This window comes from Cebus imitator, unplaced genomic scaffold, assembly GCF_001604975.1.
Source record: "Cebus imitator isolate Cc_AM_T3 unplaced genomic scaffold, Cebus_imitator-1.0 Scaffold97, whole genome shotgun sequence".
Classification (NCBI taxonomy): Eukaryota; Metazoa; Chordata; class Mammalia; order Primates; family Cebidae; genus Cebus; species Cebus imitator.
Genome location: NW_016107412.1, coordinates 576,830 through 597,035, shown reverse-complemented (window position 1 = coordinate 597,035; position 20,206 = coordinate 576,830). Strand labels below are relative to the sequence as shown.

At 42.8% G+C, this 20,206-nt stretch overlaps 1 protein-coding gene across 5 annotated transcripts in view; it reads left to right on the top strand.

Annotated features, from left to right (window-relative positions):
- SYN3 (synapsin III) overlaps positions 1-20,206 on the top strand; it is a 493,419-nt gene that overhangs the window by 107,365 nt on the left and 365,848 nt on the right. For all 5 annotated transcript variants that reach the window (XM_017536347.2, XM_017536348.2, XM_017536345.2 and 2 more), the window contains exon 4: positions 1,408-1,499. In XM_017536347.2, the coding sequence (XP_017391836.1) occupies positions 1,408-1,499 (92 nt within the window). The remainder of the gene's footprint in view (positions 1-1,407; positions 1,500-20,206) is intronic.

The window sequence follows — 20,206 nt, the reverse complement described above, 5'->3', positions numbered from 1 at the left end:
CTGTAATCCCAGCTACTCAGGAGACCGAGGCAGGAGAATCACTTGAACCGGGGAGGCGAAGGTTGCAGTGAGCTGAGATCACACCACTGCACTCCAGCCTGAGTGACAGAACAAGACTGTCTCAATAAAATAAAATAAAATAAAATAAAATAAAATAAAATAAATAAAATAATGAAGTGAATGTGGCATATATGACTGGTGTCCTTATAAGAAGAGGAGCTTTGGATATAGAAGGAGGACAATGTAAAGAGACACAGGGAACAGATGGCCACCTACAAGCCATCCTTCCCTTACAGCCCTCAGCAGGAACCAGCCCTATCAGCACCTTGATTTTGGACTTTTAGCCTCCAGAACTGTGGAGAATGAATTTATGCTTTTTAATCCACCTGTTAAAGCAGCCCTGGGAGACTAAGACAGATGATCATAGCAAGAAATCCCAAGGAGCATGTTATCTGGTAAGAGAGATGTATGCCATAGGACTCTGGCTGTAAGCAACAGAAATCCACAAAAGCTTGCTTAAACAAATAAGCAACCCAAAAGATGAACGCACAAAATCCAAAGTAGGTCTGTAGCTGGCACATAAATGTCATCTCTTGCCCCTGCCTCTCTCTTGGTGACTATGACATTCCTTTCTCTCTCTCTTCCTCTCTCTCTCTTTACCCTGGTTTTCTGTGCTTTCCCAGCGTAGGTGACAGAAAACATGGTCCTAAATGGCACCCAGGTTTGTGCATTAAAGATACAACCACCAAGAAAGAAACTACATGACTCACTCACTCATTAATTCAAACTCTCAGGGAAGGATAGCTCATTCTTCCACTCCAAGTCAGATGCTTACCCCATCAACTGTGACCAAAAGGGCAGTATGTCAGTGAACAAAAATGATGCTGCTACTGTCACCAGCAGCATTACCAAGATGGATGGAGCATTACCAAGCAAAGAAAATTGGGCAGATGACCAGGGTGGGGGGTGGGTCCATTAATAGCAATAAATTATTATGGAGTCATGATGCCATACTACTGTAGAATATGAAGGTAAACTAAATCTAGAGAAAATGTCCCATTGAACAGCATCTGGCATGTTCTAGTCTTGGAGCTGCAGTTGCTTCTTCCACCTTAAAAGAGGCAGAAATTAGCAAGGATTAAAAGCATAGGTCCTTTAATCAGAGACACATGGACTTGAATCCTATTTGGCCTTGTATTATGCTGTCTTGGACTTATCACCAGGCCTCTCAGAGCCTCAGCTTCCTCATCTTTCAAAAAGAAAGATGAAAATAATATCACCAACTTCCTAAGTTTGAAGTGAGCTTTAAAGGTGTATTTGGCAACTCTAAATACCCAGTATGTGTTAACCGTTGTTACTACCATTGGTATTTGATGAATCCTTTTTTTGTTTTGCTTTCTCCTTCAGGCTGAATTCTCAGAGTTGAACCTAGCGGCCTATGTGACGGGGGGCTGCATGGTGGACATGCAGGTCATGAGAAATGGGACCAAAGTGGTGAGGTAAGTAGGACTGAAAAATGCAGAACCTTTTGAGAAGTATGTACTTGGAACCTCATGTAGCCCATCCTTCCGTCCATTGCCTGCGACCTGAATCCTGTGCCACACATACATTCCTGTGCAGAATGTCTGCTTCCCAGGTGTGGTTGCAGTAGTAATGACCACGGCACACATCTTAGAGGCAGCACCTGTGGTGTCCTGGAGTGAGCCCTGGACTTGGAGAGAAAAGACTTGGGTTCCATTTCTGGCTTTGAGGCTCTGCTGTGACATATTAGTTAGTCTCTTCTGTCCTCTACTTCTCATTTGCAGCATGATGATAGCAGCGCTGAAGTTAGAGGCTGCTGAAGTTTACAGAAACTCACAAGTGTGACAGCACCCTATTAACTCTAAAGTGCTGTACAAATGGAAGGGTTTCTTAGAATAAATGAAATTTAGCTTCCTGCAGTATGGCAGACTAAACGTTCATAGAATCATCCCCAAGTAGACCAAAACTAAAAGCACTAGATATATAACATGTTCAAAAAAATCTGTTTGTAATTTATGCTGAATTGGAGAGCAAGTGAGGGGTTTCTTTAGAAGCCAGAAATGGTAAGAATGTGTATATCCATAGGAGAGATAAGCATGTATATAAATACATTGCTCTCTAGTTAAGTACCCAGAGAACGATACATATTAGATCTCATGAGAGTTTAGAGAAGGAAGAGATAGGATTCAGATTTGGGTAAGGAGGGAAAACAGGAAAAGCTTTGAGGAAAAGGTCACATTTGTTTTGAGCCTGGTCCAATGGGAGAATGTGGACATTCTCAGATTGGGTATAGGGAAGGAGAAATATATCCTAAGAGTAGGAAACAGCCTCTGCAAATAAATACAGACCCCCCAAAAAAGGTGCATGTTTGGTGTATTAGTTCGTTTTCATGCTGCTGATAACGACATACCCGAGACCAGATAATTAATAAAGAAAAAGAGGTTTAATGGACTCACAGTTCCACGTGGCTGGGGAGACCTCATAATCATGGCAGAAGGTGAAAGGCATATTTTACCTGATGGCAGACAAGAGAGAATGAGAGCCTGTGCAGGGAAACTCCCCTTTATGAAACCATCAGATCTCTTGAGACTTACTATCACAAGAACAACATGAGAAAGACCCACCTCCATCCATGATTCAATTACCTCCCACCACGTCCCTCCCATGACACAGAGGAAATGTGGGAGCTACAATTCAAGATGAGATTTGGGTGTGGACATGGTCAAACCATATCATTTGGGAAATTATGATAATTCTACTAATTCAGCCATTCTTCATTGAGTGCCCGCTGTATGCCATGAAAGATATTACATGGCTTCCTGTTTCCAGTAATGATGGGCTAGGTCATTTGGACCAGCTTTTCTACTGAAAACAACTTAAAAACTACTAAATAATTACAGTCTTTCAAGGCCTTCTAAGAGTTGGTGTGACGGTAAGGAATTACCAGAAAGAGACTTATGGGAAAATGAAAACCCAGAGAGGTAAAATGAGTACCAAGCCACCTGTATCCTGAGAATATTCACTAGGTCAGCCAAATTCGAAACTGGTTTTGAGAGCTTAGTGAGGGCAAGGGAGACAGAAATCAACACTCAGGGCCACTCAGAATAGGGAGTATAACTGTAGACCCTCTCCACAATAAGCTGAGATCCCCCAAGGGACTACACCTTCTAGGTAAACATGAATTACAAGTAGGTGAGCCCTCACAAGTACTTGCAGCTTGAATTGCAGCTTGAATAACTCAGCCCTCCAGGAAACCTCAAGCCTTGAACTTGGTTTATGGTGATCCCAGACATGCCAGAAATAAAAGAAAATTCTATGTAAAGGAAGGCACTTTCATCCTAGGCTTCAAATGATCCTTCAAATAATTTTTTTTGTATAATAGCTAGCGCATAGTCAAAGATAACCAGGTGAAACAGGAACAATGGACAATGGAGACAGAAACTCAAAGATAGAATTATCAGACAGATTATTTTTAAAAACTATACATATCAAATTGAAAAAATTCAGATTTGGAGATAACTGCAGAGAATAGGATACTATAAACGTGATGTAACTAGGTGTTTTCTTTTTTGTTTTTTGGGTTTTTTTTGAGATGGAGTTTTACTCTTTTTGCCCAGGCTGGAGTGCAATGGCATGATAGTGACTCACTGCAACCTCTGCCTCCCACGTTCAAGCGATTCTCCTGCCTCAGCCTCCCAAGTAGCTGATATTACAGACCCACACTACCATAACCGGTTAATTTTTTATTTTTAGTAGAAACTGGGTTTCGCCAGGTTGGTCAGGCTGGTCTCAAATGCCTGATCCATTCGCCTCAACCTCCCTAAGTGCTGGAATTACAGGCATGAGCTGTGTACCATAAATGAGTTTTTTAAAAAAACAAACACAACTTCTAGAAATGAAAACTACAATAATCAAAATTATTGTGTTTAACATCACATTGGACACAGCTGAAAAGGCGTTTATGAAATGACAGGTACAGCTGAAGAGATTATCCTGAACGAAGCACAGAGAGGAAAAGATTGGAGGTGAAGGAAAGATTGTTAGATCCTAGGAGAAGGTCTAACATTCATTTAATCAGTTTCTCAAAAAAAGAGAGGTAAAAAAGAAAACATCAGAGACAGTACTTGAAGAAATGATTCTTTCAGAAAGATACCAAACCACCAAAAACAGAAGCTCAGCAAATTTCAAGCAAGATAAATAAAAATAATTCCACACCAAGACACAATGGTGATATTTAGAAAGAAAAAGACAGAGGGAAAAAGGCACATTACAGATGGTCCCCAATTTATAATGGTTTGACTTATGATTTTTTTGACTTTATGGTGATGCAAAGCAACACTCATTCAGCAGAACATTAATAAATTGCATGAGATCTTCAACACTTTATTATAAAATAGGCTTTTTGTTCAAAGATATTGCCCAACTGTGGGCTGATGTAAAGTGTTCTGATAATGTTTAAGGTAGGCTAGGCTAAACGATGACATTTGGTAAGTTAGGTGTAATAAATCCATTTTCAATTTAGGATATTTTCAAATTACAGTGGATTTATTGGGTTGCAGCCCCTTCATAAGTCAAGGAACATCTCTACTTTTATTAAAGTAACAGACTGGCGGCTTCCGGAGAACAATGGTGGAAAAATGTCTTCAGTGTGTTGAGAGAAATTAATTGCCAACCTATAATTCTATCCTCAGAGAAACATCTTTTCTGAATGATGGCAAAATAAAAACATTTACAGACCTTCACAAACGGAAATTGTAAAGCATGTACTTCAAGCAGAAAGAAAATGATCTCAGATTAACAGGGCTGCAAGATTATATGAAGAGCAAAGAAAGTGGTCTTAATAGATGATGTCTTCAAAAGACAATACAAATAATTTTATAGATTTAAAAATATATGAAGGATTAAAGTATACAACATTAAGTTAGTAGAGGTTGAGGGTAAATGGAATTAAGATGTTGGGAGGCCCTTATGTTGTCAGGGAAGAAAGTAAACATGGCCAGGTATGATGGTTCACACCTGTAAATCCCAGCATTTTGGGAGGCCAGATGGGTAGATTGCTTGAGCTCAGGAGTTTGAGACCAGCATGGGCAACATGTGGAACCCAGTCTCTATGAAAAATACAAAAAAATAGCAGGGCATGGTGCACACCTGTAGTCCCAGCTACTTGGGGAGGCTGAGTTGGGAGAATCAATAGAGCCCAGGAAGATCAAAGCTGCAGTGAGTCATGCTCATGCCACTGCACTTTAGCCTGGGTGACAAAGAAAGCCCCTGTCTTTAAAAAAAGAATAAGTAAATAAATATATTTATTAATAACAGGCTTTAAAACCCAATACAATAACACAAAGTAAATGGTTGATTTACACCCAATAAATATATCAACAGGTCTGATCTGGTATCATTCTGAATTGCTTATATAACAGTGCTGGTTATTGAAATACTAAATTTTTCTTTTCGAGTTGGTAAATAGCCATTGCCTTGAGCCTGCTGAGTGCCTTCAGCCCCCCTCACCCCGTGGGACTGTTCCTGTGTCCTCCAGTCCACCACACTCCTGTCCTCCAGCCAATATTCTTGTTCTCCCTGCCCAGAGGATGCCCAGACATTGTAGGGAAGAACCTCAGAAGTAGTAGTGGAACCCCAGAGAGTGAATGCCTGGTTTCTCCTGTCTATTCAAGGCTATAAATGCCTGGCGTCTTCTGGAGTCGCCCTCTCATGGTCATTTGTGAGAACTGCAAACTCCACAATGTACCCTGGGAGTTGTTAAATATTTTTATCACCAAAGTATGTATACCAATAATTACATTAACTATAAGTGGACTAAATGCTCTAATTAAAAAGAAAGATTATCAGTGTAAATTTGTCAAAATCCAAATGTATTCCATTCAAGACATTCATCTAAAACATAAGATACAGAAAATTTGAAAGTTAAAGAAAGGGGGAACTATACTATGCAACCGTGGAGCAAAAGAAAGCTAACTGATAGAGCTGCATTAATATCTGGGGGAAAAATAGACTCCCAGGTGAAAAGTCTTACTAGGGAAAAGGAAGTAAGTTATTATGATAAAGATTCATTTACTGAGAAGAAATAATAATTTTAAATTTATAAGCACTATACAAAAATACCTCAAGGTATACATCAAAAATTGACAGAACTACAAGGAGAAATAAAGAAGCTCATGATTATTGGAGAGTTGGGGAATAATGCTAAAAATATACATTCGTGTACTTTTTCATGGCACCCTCATTTTTCATATAAAAACTATAAAAAGCCTAAAATGCTATTATTTAGGGATCTGTCTGCACTCATATTTTATGAATGATGGCAAAATAAAAACATTAACAGACTTTCACAAAGGGAAATTTTAAAGTATGTACTTTGGGCAAAAGGTAGGACTTGTGTCCTACTTCCTTATTTGGAAGGATGGCTGGATCTCCTTCATTTGTAACATGTAGAAACAAGAATATCTATCCCAACTGGGCACAATGGCTCACACCTGTAATTCCAGCACTTTGGGAGGCTCAGGTAGGTGGATTGCTTGAGATCAGGAGTTTGAGACCAGCTTGGGCAACATAGCTGTCTCTACAAAAAATACAAAAATTATCCAGGTGTAGTGATGCACACCTATAGTCCCAGCTACTTGAGAGGCTGAGGCACGAGCATTACTTGAACCTGGGAGTGGATGCTGCAGTGAGCCACGATTGCACTACTGCACTCCAGCATGGGTAACAGAGTGAGACCAGGCCACACACACACACACACACACACACACACACACACACAAAATCTATCCCATTGGTCCTCAAATTTAGCTATGGATTGGAATCACCTAGGAATTATTTTAAAATCCTGATACCCAGGCAATGTCTGGAACATATTACACTGGAATCTCTGAGAGTGGGATTTAGGTATTCATATTTTTAAAGCTCCCCAGGTGATTCTAGTGGCAGCCAAAGTTGGAAACATTCCCAGATTGTTCTCATGGTGGCCCTGCACTGGGGCTGGATTGGCTGAAAAGCTAAGGACACTCCTAGGTATGCTGTCTGAACACAGGAATCACTTTGCAGAAATAGACGTCTCCAAGTCTTATTCTAGACCTGCCATATTCCCCGAATTTACGAGATTGTTTACAAAAATAAAGTTACAGAAATGTTCCAGGTATTTGTTAATCGGCAGTTCTTCCAGTATTCAGAGATGGCAGACTTTGAAGGCAGTTGTTGTAAGTTGAATTGTGTTGCCCCCAAAAAAGAAAAAGATAAAGTCCTAACTCCTAGCACCTCAGAATGTAACCTTACTTGAAAATGGCATTGCTGCAGGTGTGATGATTAAGGTGCAGTCATACTGGAGTAGTGTAAGCCCTTAATCCAATATGACTGGTGTCCTAATAAGAAGAGGGAAATTTAGACGCAGGGAATATGTGATGATGGAGATTGGGGAGATACATTGACAAGCCAAGAATTGCTGGCAATCATCAGAAGCTAGGAGGTAGGCATCTCCTGCCAAGCCCTCAGAAAGAGCCAACTCTGCCAACATTTTTTTTTTTTTTGAGACAGGGTCTCGCTCTGTCACCCAGACTGGGGTACAGTGATGTGATCACTGCTCACTGCAGCCTCAACCTTCCAGGCTCAAGCGGTCCTCCCACCTCAGCCTCCTGAATAGCCTGGACTACAGGCACATGCCACCATGCCTGCCTAAGTTTTAAATTTTTGGTAGAGATGGGGTCTTGCTCTGTAACCCAGACTGGGGTACAGTGATGTGATCACTGCTCACTGCAGCCTCAACCTTCCAGGCTCAAGTGATCCTCCCACCTTGGCCTCCCAAAGTGCTGGGATTACAGGCATGAGCCACCATGTCCAGCCTGCCACCATCTTGATTTTGAACTTCTAGCCTCTAGAGCCATGAGAGAATACATTTCTGTTGTTTTAAGCCATCAAGTTTGTGGTACCTTACTGCGGCAAACCTAGAGAATGAATACAGCAGTGCCTCTTGAAATTTAATGTGCATACACACCTCTTGGAGATCTCATGTTAAAATGCAGATCTTCATCCATTAGGTCTTCAGGTAGGGCTTGAGATTTTTAGTTTTCTTTGAACTCCCAGGTGAAGCCAATGCATCTGGTCTTGCAGACTCAGTTTGAGCAGCAAGGATGTGAACAGGCTCCTAGATGCTGCTGATGCTGCCATTGAAAGATCACATTTCGAGTAGCCAGGGCTGTGATGACATTGCCTGTATAGCCAAAGGCCTGTGTTCACGTACCCATACGGCTGTTGAGATTTATTCTGTCTCATGCCCAGGATGGTGCTTATAATCTCAGCCGGCTAACTCGCTTTAGTAAGATTTGTTACAGGATGTCAGACTCACAAGAATGTGCACACACACCAAGTAGCTCATGATTCAATGTGTCCTGCAGTGGGGGGAATCAGTAGAATCTTCCAAAGTATGATTTGATCTAGGAATCCCATTACTGAGTATATACCCAAAGAAATATAAATCATTCCACTGTAAAGACGCATGCATGCAAATGTTCATTGCAGCACTATTCACAATAGCAAAGACATGGAATTAATCTAAATGCCCATCAGTGGTAGACTAGATGACGAAAATGTTGTATATATACATGGAATACTATGCATCCATTAAAAAAAGGAGATCATGTCTTTTGCGGGAACATGGAAGGAACTGGAGGCCATTACCCTTAGCAAACTAACACGGGAACAGAAAACCAAATACCACATGTTCTTATTTATAAGTGGGAGCCAAATGATGAGAACTCATTGACACAAAGAGGGGAACAACAGATACTGAGACCTACTTGAGGTTGAAGGGTAGGAGGAGAGAGAGGATAAAAAAAATAACTATTGAGTACTAGGCTTAGTATCTGGGTGACAGGCTTAGTATCTGGGTGACAAAATAATCTGTTATACCAGTAAACAAGTTTACTGGTATAACAAACTGCACATGTACCCCTGAACCTAAAATAAAAGTTTAATAAATAAATAAAAACAGTAGAATCTTCCACAGGCATACAGAGCCATAACAAGCCCTAGCTATTGTCTCCCAAAGTAGGAATCTCGAGCAGTGCTGTTGACTTGCTGTGTATTCTTCCAAAGACAGGTAGACATTGTATTGAAATTGCTTATAAGCACTTCCAGTATGCATTGTGAGCAAGGCCTATATCTCCTGAAGTCTCTCTCACATGGAGCACCGTGTAAGAGAGTGCTTCTCACAAGTGCTTCCCTTTTGAGCATCTTCTCACAAGGGAAGATGATGTGATGGTTAATTTACCCAGAGAGTTGATAACACATTATTTCTCTGTGTGTCTATGAGGGTATTTCTGGAGGAGATTAGCATTTGAATCAGTAGGCTGAGCAAGGAAGATCTTCCCTCACCGTGTGGGCAGGCATCATCCAATCCACTGGGGATCCCAGTAGAACAAAAAGACACAGGAAGAGCTAAATCTTTCTCTCTCATCCTGCGATACCTATCTTCTCCTGCCCTTGCACATCAAAACTCCTGGTTCTTAGGCCTTCAAACTTCAAGACTGGTGCTAGCAGCCACCCAGTTCTCAAGACTCTAGCCATAGACTGGGAAATGATACAGTTGACACTCCTGGTTCTCAAGCCTTCAATCTCTGACTGAATCACACTATGAGCTTTCCTGATTCTCCAGCTCACAGCCAGCATCTCAAGGAACTTGTCAGCCTCTGTAATCATGTGAGCCAATCCCCATAATAAATCTCCTCTTAGATATATCCTGTTAGTTCTGTTTCTCTGGAGAACCCTGACTAATACAGGTGACCAGGATGGATGGCAGACCAGACCACTGCTGGCTTTCTCCATATCCATTCCTTCTGCTTTGGGGTACAGCACCTAGGATTCCATTGAGGTGACCCCCTCCCTAACTTGACAGTCTGTGTGGTGTGTGCAGCTGATGGCACATGACTGGCCCTAGTCAATTGGAATATCTCACTGGGACACAAGCCAGGCCAATGCTAGAACTCTTAGATGAAAGGCACATGTGTTCTGCTGGGAACACTGAGCTGATGGGATGTATGTCTGGAGCTGCTGGTGGCCACCTCTCTCCTTGAGAGAACCATCTGCCAAGAATGAAGCCAAGGGTAAAGGAAAACACAGCCAGACAGAAACAGTGTTCTGATGATGTTATTCAAGGCTCTGGATCCAGACTCATCCCCAGACTTGAGCCAAAAAAAATCCCTTTTTGTTTAAGCCAGCTTGAATTGCACATACAAAATTCATGAACTTTTATTTATTTAGCAAACAACTTTTATAGCATTTCCTATGTGCTAGGCACTATTCCAAGCACTTAACGTGAATTAACTCATTCATCCTTTCAACAACCCTATAAGGTGTGTGCTATTAAAATCACCATTTTATAGATAAAAAGGCTGAAACACCAATGGATGGGATAATGGCATCCAGCTTTCCAGCCAGTAAGCGGCAAAGCTGGGATTCAAGCCCAGGCAATCTGGCTCCAAGGTCTGTGTGTGGCAAGGGGCAAAGCTGCTTGAATAAGCCATACGTTTTCCACTATGAATGGCATGCAAGAGTACAATTGAACAACTACATGGAAGAAAAATAGAGAGAGGATCCATGCATCTGACTTTTAGGCGGGGAACAAGGAAAAGTCAGTCACCACTATTGATGGGACCCTGTGCACCAGGGCTGTGCTAAGTGCTCATCATAGATGGTCTTCCTATCCAGTCTTACAAACCCATGAGATGGTCTAATAATAATGTAGACAGCCAGTATAGCGTGAAGGTTAAGAACACAGTTCTGGAGCAGGCTGCCTTGGTGAACATCCCAGATCTGCCATGGTAACAGCAGCCGTGTGACCATAGGCAGTAACTTATCTGTACTACTACTAATAATAATAATAAAAAGAAGAAGAATCCTCCTCCTAGGGTTGCAGTGAGGATTACATGAGTTGGTATATGTGAAGTGCTAAACAATGCCTGGATCAGAATAATCACTAACTTAAGTGTGTAATAATAATTATTATAGCACCATTTACAGAGGAGGAAACTGAGTCACAACTGGAATAATTAAGTCATTGTCATTGATTTCATCGCCCCAGATCACACTTTTAGAAAGTGTCAGCACTTGGATTTGAACCCAGGTCTCTGATTCTATACCAGGTGAATTTCTAAGTGTCTTTGAATCTTTACTCTGTCCACTCCACCAGCCTCTGGTCCTGTTGAGCCCACACCAGGCTGGAGTGAGTAGACACTCAGTCTCTGTACAGAAAGCAGTAGTATGTAGAGATTTCTCCAGGGTACAGAGTGAAGCTACAGCTCATTCAGGGTATAGTATGGGAGTGTTGCCCTCCCTTAGAAATCTATTGCTCAGGTATAAGAATTTACCTCCCTGAGCCTCAGTGTTTTTTAATGTGTAAAAGGTAATAATATTATTTTGCATACTTTTTGTAAGGATGACATGAGGTGTCATATGTGAAAGGTTTGTGCATTCATTCCACAAACATTTATTAAGGACCTACTATGTTCCAGGGACCATTTCAGACATTGGGTATTGTATCAGACAGAGACCAGGCAAAAGACAGAATTCACCCCTAAATGGTCTAAATAAAGAGGATTTAATGAAGGGGCAATATGGAAGAGTGTGAGGGGCTAAGGGAACACGAGTTATTTAGAATCCAACAACAGAAGGAAACCATTATCATCCCTCGGGGTGAAGGGACAAAAGGGGAAAATAGAATTACTAGACTAAATCTAGTAGGTTTAATCTAGACTTGAGCAGGAGAGCTGGTCCTTTGAAGCTATAACTGGGGGGGAACTCAGCTACCTCCAAAGTCATGGCCCTAAAGCAGGGTGGGCACTAGAGAGAAGTACCACCCCACTTCTCTCCCTCTGCCTTCCAGTCTCCTGCTGGGGCCTCACTTTGGCCAAAGGCAAGCAGAAACCATTCAGCAAGGGAACTGAGTTGATGCTGCCCACAGGGACCCATCTTCTGTAGCTTAGAGCAGGGCAGGGAAGAATGGAAAAAAGCATAGAGTGGGGTCAGGAGGGCACGAAAAGAGAATAACTCTTAGGGGACCAGTGAACAAAACAAACCAAGTAAGTCCCTGCTCACAAGGTCAGATTCTAGGAGTGCTTTGTAAATGGCCAAGCATTGCACACAAGTTGGTTAAATCATCAGTATTTGCAGCAGTTGCATTGGTAGCCCTCCTTCCTCTGGTTTTTGTCCAAACCCAAACCCAGGGTGGATGACCCGCCAGTTCAAGGTGTATAAGCGCAACCCAGGCATCCAGGTTCTCTGTTTAGAAAGCAGAGCAAGGACCATTGGGGCATGTTAAAATTCATGCTTTGTGGGTGCCTTGGCTGTCCTGGACCCAAATTCCAGCCTGGCTCCACAAGGGAGAGATAAAAAGGAACAGCCATGTTTATACAGACAGAGGGGATTGCAAATACAGGGCAGGAGAAACCAAGAATGAAAAACACCCGAGGAAGCAGACATTAATGAGGCCCCAATCTAATTATGCAAGTCCTGCTCTCAGTTTCCAGCATTAGGCAACACTAAATTACAGGCACCCGTTCAAACCGCAGTGGCTGATAATGTGCTTCCGCTCATTAGAAGGTCAGACCTCAGAGAGGGCTGAAGAGAGGGAGCCAGGAAGCATCAGTAACGCAAGGCCTTGAGGAATGGCATCAGAGACTCTCAAATCCTCCCCCTCCCCAGTGCCTACCCTGGCTTACTATTTGCAGGGAGGATGTTTGGGGCAAGAGGGAGAGGAATGGGCTTGTCCCAGAGGAGAGGATGGTCTATAAAATCTTGAAGTTCCAGAGTCAGAAGAGTCCCTTAGAGTTTTCTATGTGTCCCCATTTTACAGATGGGCACACTGGCCTGGGGAAGAGAGAAGGGTGGCTTTTCCAAATCCTCTCAGCATATCAGCTCCTGAGCCACAACCAGCCTTCAACTCCTGAATCTCTATCCTGGGACCTCTCTAACATCCCATCAAGAAATTTAATTTTTATAATAAAATTTCTTTGCTCTTATTTCATACATAATTGCCCAGATTCTTTTGGGCCTCCTGGACTTTTAATTTCAAATTCCAGATATTCATTTATTCATTCAACAGAATTTATTAGAGGCAAGTTCTGAGTGCCAGGCAGACTCTGGCAAGGATTACATAGAGCACAGTTCCTGCACTGACATCCAGGTACCTGTGTGTGTTTGGAAAAGTGTTCCCTTCGCCTCTCCTAAACGTTTCCATATACATTAAGCTGCTTCCTCCTTTCCTTCCTTTCATTCATTATGTGCCAGACACAGAGGGTACAGTGGTGAATGAAACAGACAATAGCTCCTGTGGAGCTGATATTAGAGTTGCAGAAAACAATCAGTCAATAAGTAAGCAGATATGTGGGCTAAGGGCAGGTCGTGAGAAATGGGCGAAGCAAACAGAGGGAATACAGAGAAGTTGGTATTTGAGATGCATGAAGCAGAGAAGGCCTGTTGAGGAGGTGACTTAAGTGGAGAGGGAAATAGAGTGGGTGGAACGAGCCCTATGTATATGGGGGCTGGAGCTTCACTCCCTCTTGACTTTGGGTGAACGTGCACACAGGTAAGTGGCAGCTTGGGGGCCAGACGAGGGGAAGGAGAAAGGCAGAGACTTCCTTGGCTTGGTGCATTCCTCACTCTCATCCATCGAGATTGTGCTTCTGTGACCCCTTCTCTCATCCCACCCTGAAGTTGAATTTGGTGCCAGCCTCTGAGCTCATAAAGCATTTAGGACTAGCCCAGGTAGGCAGCCTGGCTTCATGGCACAGAGGCCACCTGCATAGGCAAAGGAGGCTGCCTGGGCTGGATCTCGGCTCTACCTTCTCCCAGCTGCAAGGCCTTGGATCAGTCACTCCCTATTTCTAGCTCTTGGCCTCCCCACCTGAAGTGGGGACAAAGAGTCCTCACTTCCTACTTGTGGCATGTGTAAAGTATGTCCATGGTGTCTGGGGCACCAGCTTGGTGCTTGCTAGCTCTCCTTCTTCCTGAAGCATTCCCATGGATGTGACCACTCTCACCTATGCAGCTCCTGAGTTTCTGATCACATGTCCCCTCCTCAGGGAGACCCTGCCAGACCATACTGCCCCTACTCTAGACCCAACTATGCATTTTTTTTCCTTCAAACATTTATCACTGCCTGAAATGACTCTAGCTATATTGATAATATGTTGACATATAATACTGTATAATATAATACTGAATAATATAGATATATAAGACACACTATTGTGTAATTTATTTTGTTGTTTATTTTCTAGAACAGAAAGTCTAGATAGGCAGAAAGATTGCTTTGTTCCCACTATAATCCCATATAACATATCAGGTTCTCAATAACTATTTGCTCAATAAATGAAAGATGAACCAGCCCTTCACCAACAGCTATGTGTCCTGGTCTTACTGTTCTTCCTGTACTATAACTGGTTCAGGAGGGTAATTATTATTTACTTCTCCCCTTCTCCCCCTGGACTGAACCTTCCTTGAGGATCAAGTTAAGAACTGTTTTTTCGAATTGTGGCCCCAGCACCTGGCACAACGCCTAAGTCTTTGCTGAAGGCATTCATGACCGGCCGACTCTTTGCCTGAATAATACAACTCTGCAAAGTGAAAAGCTCATGGCTGAGGGGAGTCGGGCCTTAGCTTGCACCAGGCACAGACTTCCTGACAGCACACCACACACAGCCTTCTGTCCCCAGGAGGGGTTGGGGTCTGTAAGGCCATGCACTTGGGGTTGTCCAGGGGCTCAGCAGAGCAGCCTTGGAGGGGGAAGGCCCCATCTAATCTCTTCGCCCAGGGCCTCTGCCTTTGCCACTGCCAGAGAAAGCAGGATCCCTGGGGACTTGCAGAGGTGGGGCGTGGGAATGGGAAGAAAGCAGCACAAGAAAGAGGCAGTGTGAGCCTGTAAAGCGATGCCAGCCTCCGCTGCTGTGCACCTCCAGCCAACAGGCCAATGGCAGATCTGCCAACTCCCCTGGGAGAGAGAGCTCGGGTCCGACGGAGAAAAACAGTGTGGCTCCTGATTCCCAGAAGCACAGAAACTGGGGATCGCTGGCTGCGCCCTGCCGACCCTGCGCACTTTCCCACATGCTGGAGCCACACCCGGAATGGCTCCGGCTCTGGGTCCCACTCCATCGTCGCACGGGGCCTGTCCCGCTTTGACACATGCCACTGTGTGAGAAATTACCCAGTGGTCACTTCAGACTTTTGGCCTTAGCATCTTGGCCTCTTGTAATTCAGAAGCAAACACCTTTTACTAAATGGCTGCTGGGTACCCACTTCTCAGTGGTAGGACATTTCATCCTTTCTTTGAAAGAAGTGAAAGGACTTTTTTTCCAAGGCCACATAGCTGACAAGTGGAGGAATGGGGCTCAAATTCTGATGTGATTTCATATCATACGCTCTTTCCACCTGGTTGGCACAGCTTGATATTGGAAAAAAACACTAGCATTGGTGTCTGGCAGTTCTGGGTTGAAATCTTGATTCCTCATTTTCTGTTTGTGTGGCTTTGCACAAGTAATCTTACCTCTTTGACTTCCAGGTTCCTTAACTGTAAAATGGAAAGAATGCCTCTTTTTGAGGACTAAATGAGGAAGTCTTTCAATTGCTAGTGCCTGAAATATAGTGAATGCTCTCTGAATGTTTCCTCTATGCCTGCTTTATCTCATACCCCAGGACTAGTGTTGCACAACTTTCCTGGCTCCCTGAGATGAGCCTCATGGGGAGAAGAGCTGAGAGGAGATCACCTTAGGGCCCCTACCTCACCCAGGCAACACAGTGTAGTGAGAAGAGCCCCACAACAGGGATGGACTGCTCCATTTAGTTTTCATTTGCTGTTTGCAAACTCTCCATCTTCATTTAAAATGTCCATCTGCTTCCTGAGGGCTTGTTGATCCACTAGTTTATTGACATTCAAACCTTTCGTGATGTGAATAATTTAGGAAACCTCTGCCCTACTTATTAAAATGCAAATGCTTGTGCCCTGGTACCAGAAAGTCAGGTTCCTGGGTGAGACCCAGGAGTTTGCATGTTTTCAAGCTTCACCTAAGTGACTCCAACACCAGTGGTCTACAGACCCTGCTTTAAAAGCCATTGCACAGCTAGCCTGGAAAAAGTAACAACATTTCAGGCAACTAAAACACAGAATGATATATTGTATGATTTTATTTTGTTCTATGTGGTTTTAAAATAAATTTTAAAATTTTAGTAACAGTCATAAACTAAGAAAAAGAAAAAATTGAACTTGCCTAGAGAAGTTGTAGGATCAAAGTCTACCTCAACCACTTATTGACAGTAATTGTTTCCTTTCTGGACCTGTATCCTCACTTATAAAATGGAGATTTGAATAAAACTTATTGTGGAACAAACTACCCCAAATCTTTGTGGCATAAACCCACTACCATTTATTTGCTTTCAATTTGTGGGCCAGGAATTTGGGCAGGGCTTGGCTGCGTGGTTCTTCTGCTCCTCAGTGTTGCCTGGGATGACTCACTTGACTGCATTCAGCTTGTGGCTTGGCTGGGCTGGAAGGTCCAAGTAAGCTTCACACTCAGTCTGGTGCCTTGGTGCTCCTTCAGGTGGCTATTGAGCTTCCTCGAAGCCATGTGGTCTCAGCATAGTCAGATTTCTCATGTGGTAGCTGGTTTTCAAGAGGACACATTACAAGAGGGGCAGAAGCTGCAGGTATCTTAAGGACCAGCATCAGAAGTTACAGAGCATCACTTCTACCTCATTCTAGTGGCCAAAGATAGGCACAGGGGAAACCTAGGTTTAAGGACATCCCACCTCTCAGTGGAAGGAGGGCCAAAGAATTTGAAGACATGCTAATCCATGATTTCCCCCTTCAATCTGTTCTCTACACAGCAGCCAGAGTGATTCTTCTGAAACTAAATCAAATGCTAAATGCATCTTTAAAACCCTACAAGGGCTTCCCATCCCTCTTAGAATGAAATTCACAGTCCTGAATATGGTTTGCAAAAACTCATATGATCTAGGCTTCTGCTGCCTCTCCACCCTCCTCCCCCTTACCCACAATGGTACTTCCATCCTTTGCTGTTCTATGTAGGTCAAGCATATTCTCTCCTCAGTGCCTTTGCACTTGCTATTTCCTCAACCTGGAAAACTTCCCCTAGATATTAACATGGCTCACCCCTTCACTACATTTTGGCCTTGCCCAAATATTACCACCTCCTTCTCTGACCATCCTATCAAAAATAACCTCCCGGGTGAATCTTTATACCCTCATCCTGCCTTATTTTTTAACAGCCCTCACTGCTACTGCTACACTTGCTTATATGTTCCTTACCTACCTCTGGCACCAGAATATAAGCTCCTTGAGGGCAGGAATTTTATCTGTTTTGCAAATAAATCACTCCATCCCTAGAATGAATAGTACTATTTTGGCTGAATGAATAATTCTTAAAGTCTGCTTTAAAAAAATAATTTGCATTTGAGCCTACCTCCTCTGCCAGACTGGCAGGTCCCTGAAGGCAGAGGTTAAGTTGCTTTCATCTTTGCAGCCAACTGGGTCCTTGGTTTGAGCCCCACTCCTTGCTTGAAGCTCCAAATTTACTCTTTTAGAAATCTCAATAGCCTTCGTTTTCAAACATGTACCAAGTTCTTACTATTTGCCATATAATGTGATAAACTAGGGAGCTTACATGCATTTTCCAAATTAATCCTCAAAACAACTCCACATGATATGGCCTGTTACTATCCCCATATTACAGATGGGGATGCTGAGTCACGGAGTAGCTAAATAACTTGCCTGAGGTCACCCAAAAAATGGAGCGGCCAGAATTTAAATCCAGGTTGACTTATTCTAAATCCATGCTTTTAACTTCTATACCATGCTGCTTTCTACATGATTTAGTCCTTGACTACATCTTTTTTTGTGCTATTTCAAAACTGTTCTATACATGCTCATCCCATTTCCTCTGTTAACTTGGGTTTGTATCTTTTGATTCTCTCTTAAGCCAGCTCTGTCACTTACATTGGACAAGTTAATGAATCTTGCTGTGCGCCAGTTTCCCCAAACACAAAATGGAGCTAATAATAGAACCTAATCCAAGGTATGGATGGGAGAGTTAAATGAGCTAATTCACATTAAGCGCTTACCACAGTGCCTTGCAACAATGCCATATAGTCAGCACCCAAAAACTCTTAGCTATGAATATTGTTGATTTTCATCAAAGCACAAAACACAACTTTATGCTTGGAACATATACTTGGATAAATATTTTTGCCTCTTCCATTAAACAGGGAGACTTTTGCTATTTTCATTTGTTCCTGCCAATAAACAGTGAGCCCCGCCACAAAATAGCACCACAGGATGCCCACTCTCCCACACAAAGAGCTCTTGTGTCCTGACACCTTTTGCGGTTCTTGGCATTGTCAATCTTCCCCATTCTGCCAGCGTGAATTGAATGCTGCCCTGTGCCAGGCTTTCTGCGAGACATTTCCTCACACACTGTGTCACTTTATATTCTTGTCCCCATATCACAGATGAAGAAACTGAAGCTCTCAGAGCGTCTATAACTTGCACCTAGGAGCCCAGCAAGAAAACAGAAAAACTTCACTGGTCCACATTTTCCCCTACCCACCCCCAATCTCTTCTCTACACAGTAACCAGAGTTTTTCTGTTTTTTTTCTTTTTTAAAAAAAAAGTGATAGACTTTACTTCTTAGAGCAGTTTTCAGTTGATGGCAAAATTGTGCAGAAAGTACAGTTTGCATAGGCCTCTGCCCCTACACATGCAGAGCTTCCCTCCCTCACTATCCTGTACCAGAGTGGTATAGTTGTTACAATCGAACCTGCATCTACACACTGTCATCATCCAAAGTCCATAATTGACCTCAGGGCTGACTTCTGGTGTTATTTAGTCTATGGGCTTTGGCAAATATATGACATGTATCTACCATTGCGGTATCATACAGAATATTTTCACTCCCCTAAACATCCTGTTTATCACTCCTCCCACCCAAATCTTGGCAACCACTGATCTTTTCACAAACTTTGTGTAGTTTTGCCTTTGCCAGGATGTCATATTGTTGTAATTATCCAGGATTATCAGTATGTAGCCTTGTTAGAGTAAGCTTTTTTTTTTTTTTTTTTTTTTTTTTTTTTGTTTTTTTTTTTTTTTTTTTTTTTTTTTTTTTTTCAGAGACAGGGTCTTGCTTGTTGCACAGTCTAGAATGTAGTGGTACAATCGTAACTCACTGCACCCTCTATTTCTTGGGGTAAAGTGATCCTCATACCTCAGCTTCCCAAGTAGCTAGGACTACAAGTGCATGCCACCACCCCTGACTAATTTATTATAATTTTTTACTAGAGATGGAGGTCTCACTATGTTCCACAGGCTGGTCTCAAACTCCTGGCCTCAACGTACCCTCCTACCTTAGTCTCTCAAAGTGCTGGGATTACAGGTGTGAGCCACTGTGCCCAGCCAAGAGTGAGCTTTCTAAAACTTTAATTTACTGTCTCAGCTTCAGCCACATCAATTTTTCTCAGCTACTCAATCTTTCTCTCTTCTTTCTTACCCCAGGTCCCCACATATTCTGTTCCCTCTGCCTGAAAAGCTCTTCCCACCTTATTTCACCTAAAAAAAACTTCTGCTCATCCTTGCCTCAGCTCAAATGTCACTCACTCCTCAGAGAAACCGCTGATACCCTTTCATATTGACTTTCATTGTGCCCAAAGCTCTGCGGGCAACTGTCCATCTTTGCTGAGTCAGTGCAGGAACTATATGTATAACTGCCATGTATTAAGCACTTGCTATGTGTCAGGAAACTGTGTTGGGCACTTTGCATTTATTATTGCTAATTCTTACATTCTCTCTGCTTGATTTGTATGATAAGCTACATCTTATAAATGTGAGATCAGGGCTTAGAGAGATTCAGTGTCTTACCCAAAGTTCAACAGCTTATGAGGGCGGAGAGTTGATCTTAGAGTCCAGCTCTGTCTGAATTTAAAGTCCATGTTCTGACAACGACACCATGCCACCTTCTTTTTCTTATGTTGGAGTGGGTGTTGGGCCTCTGCTGGTGACAGAGCATTGGGGCTTTCTGAGTGGGTGGGCTGGGGACTACCCATTTCCATGGTTCAGGGGTCAGAGGAGAGGTTGTCACCTTTTTAATACCGTGCAGCAGCAGCTCTGCAGTGGAGC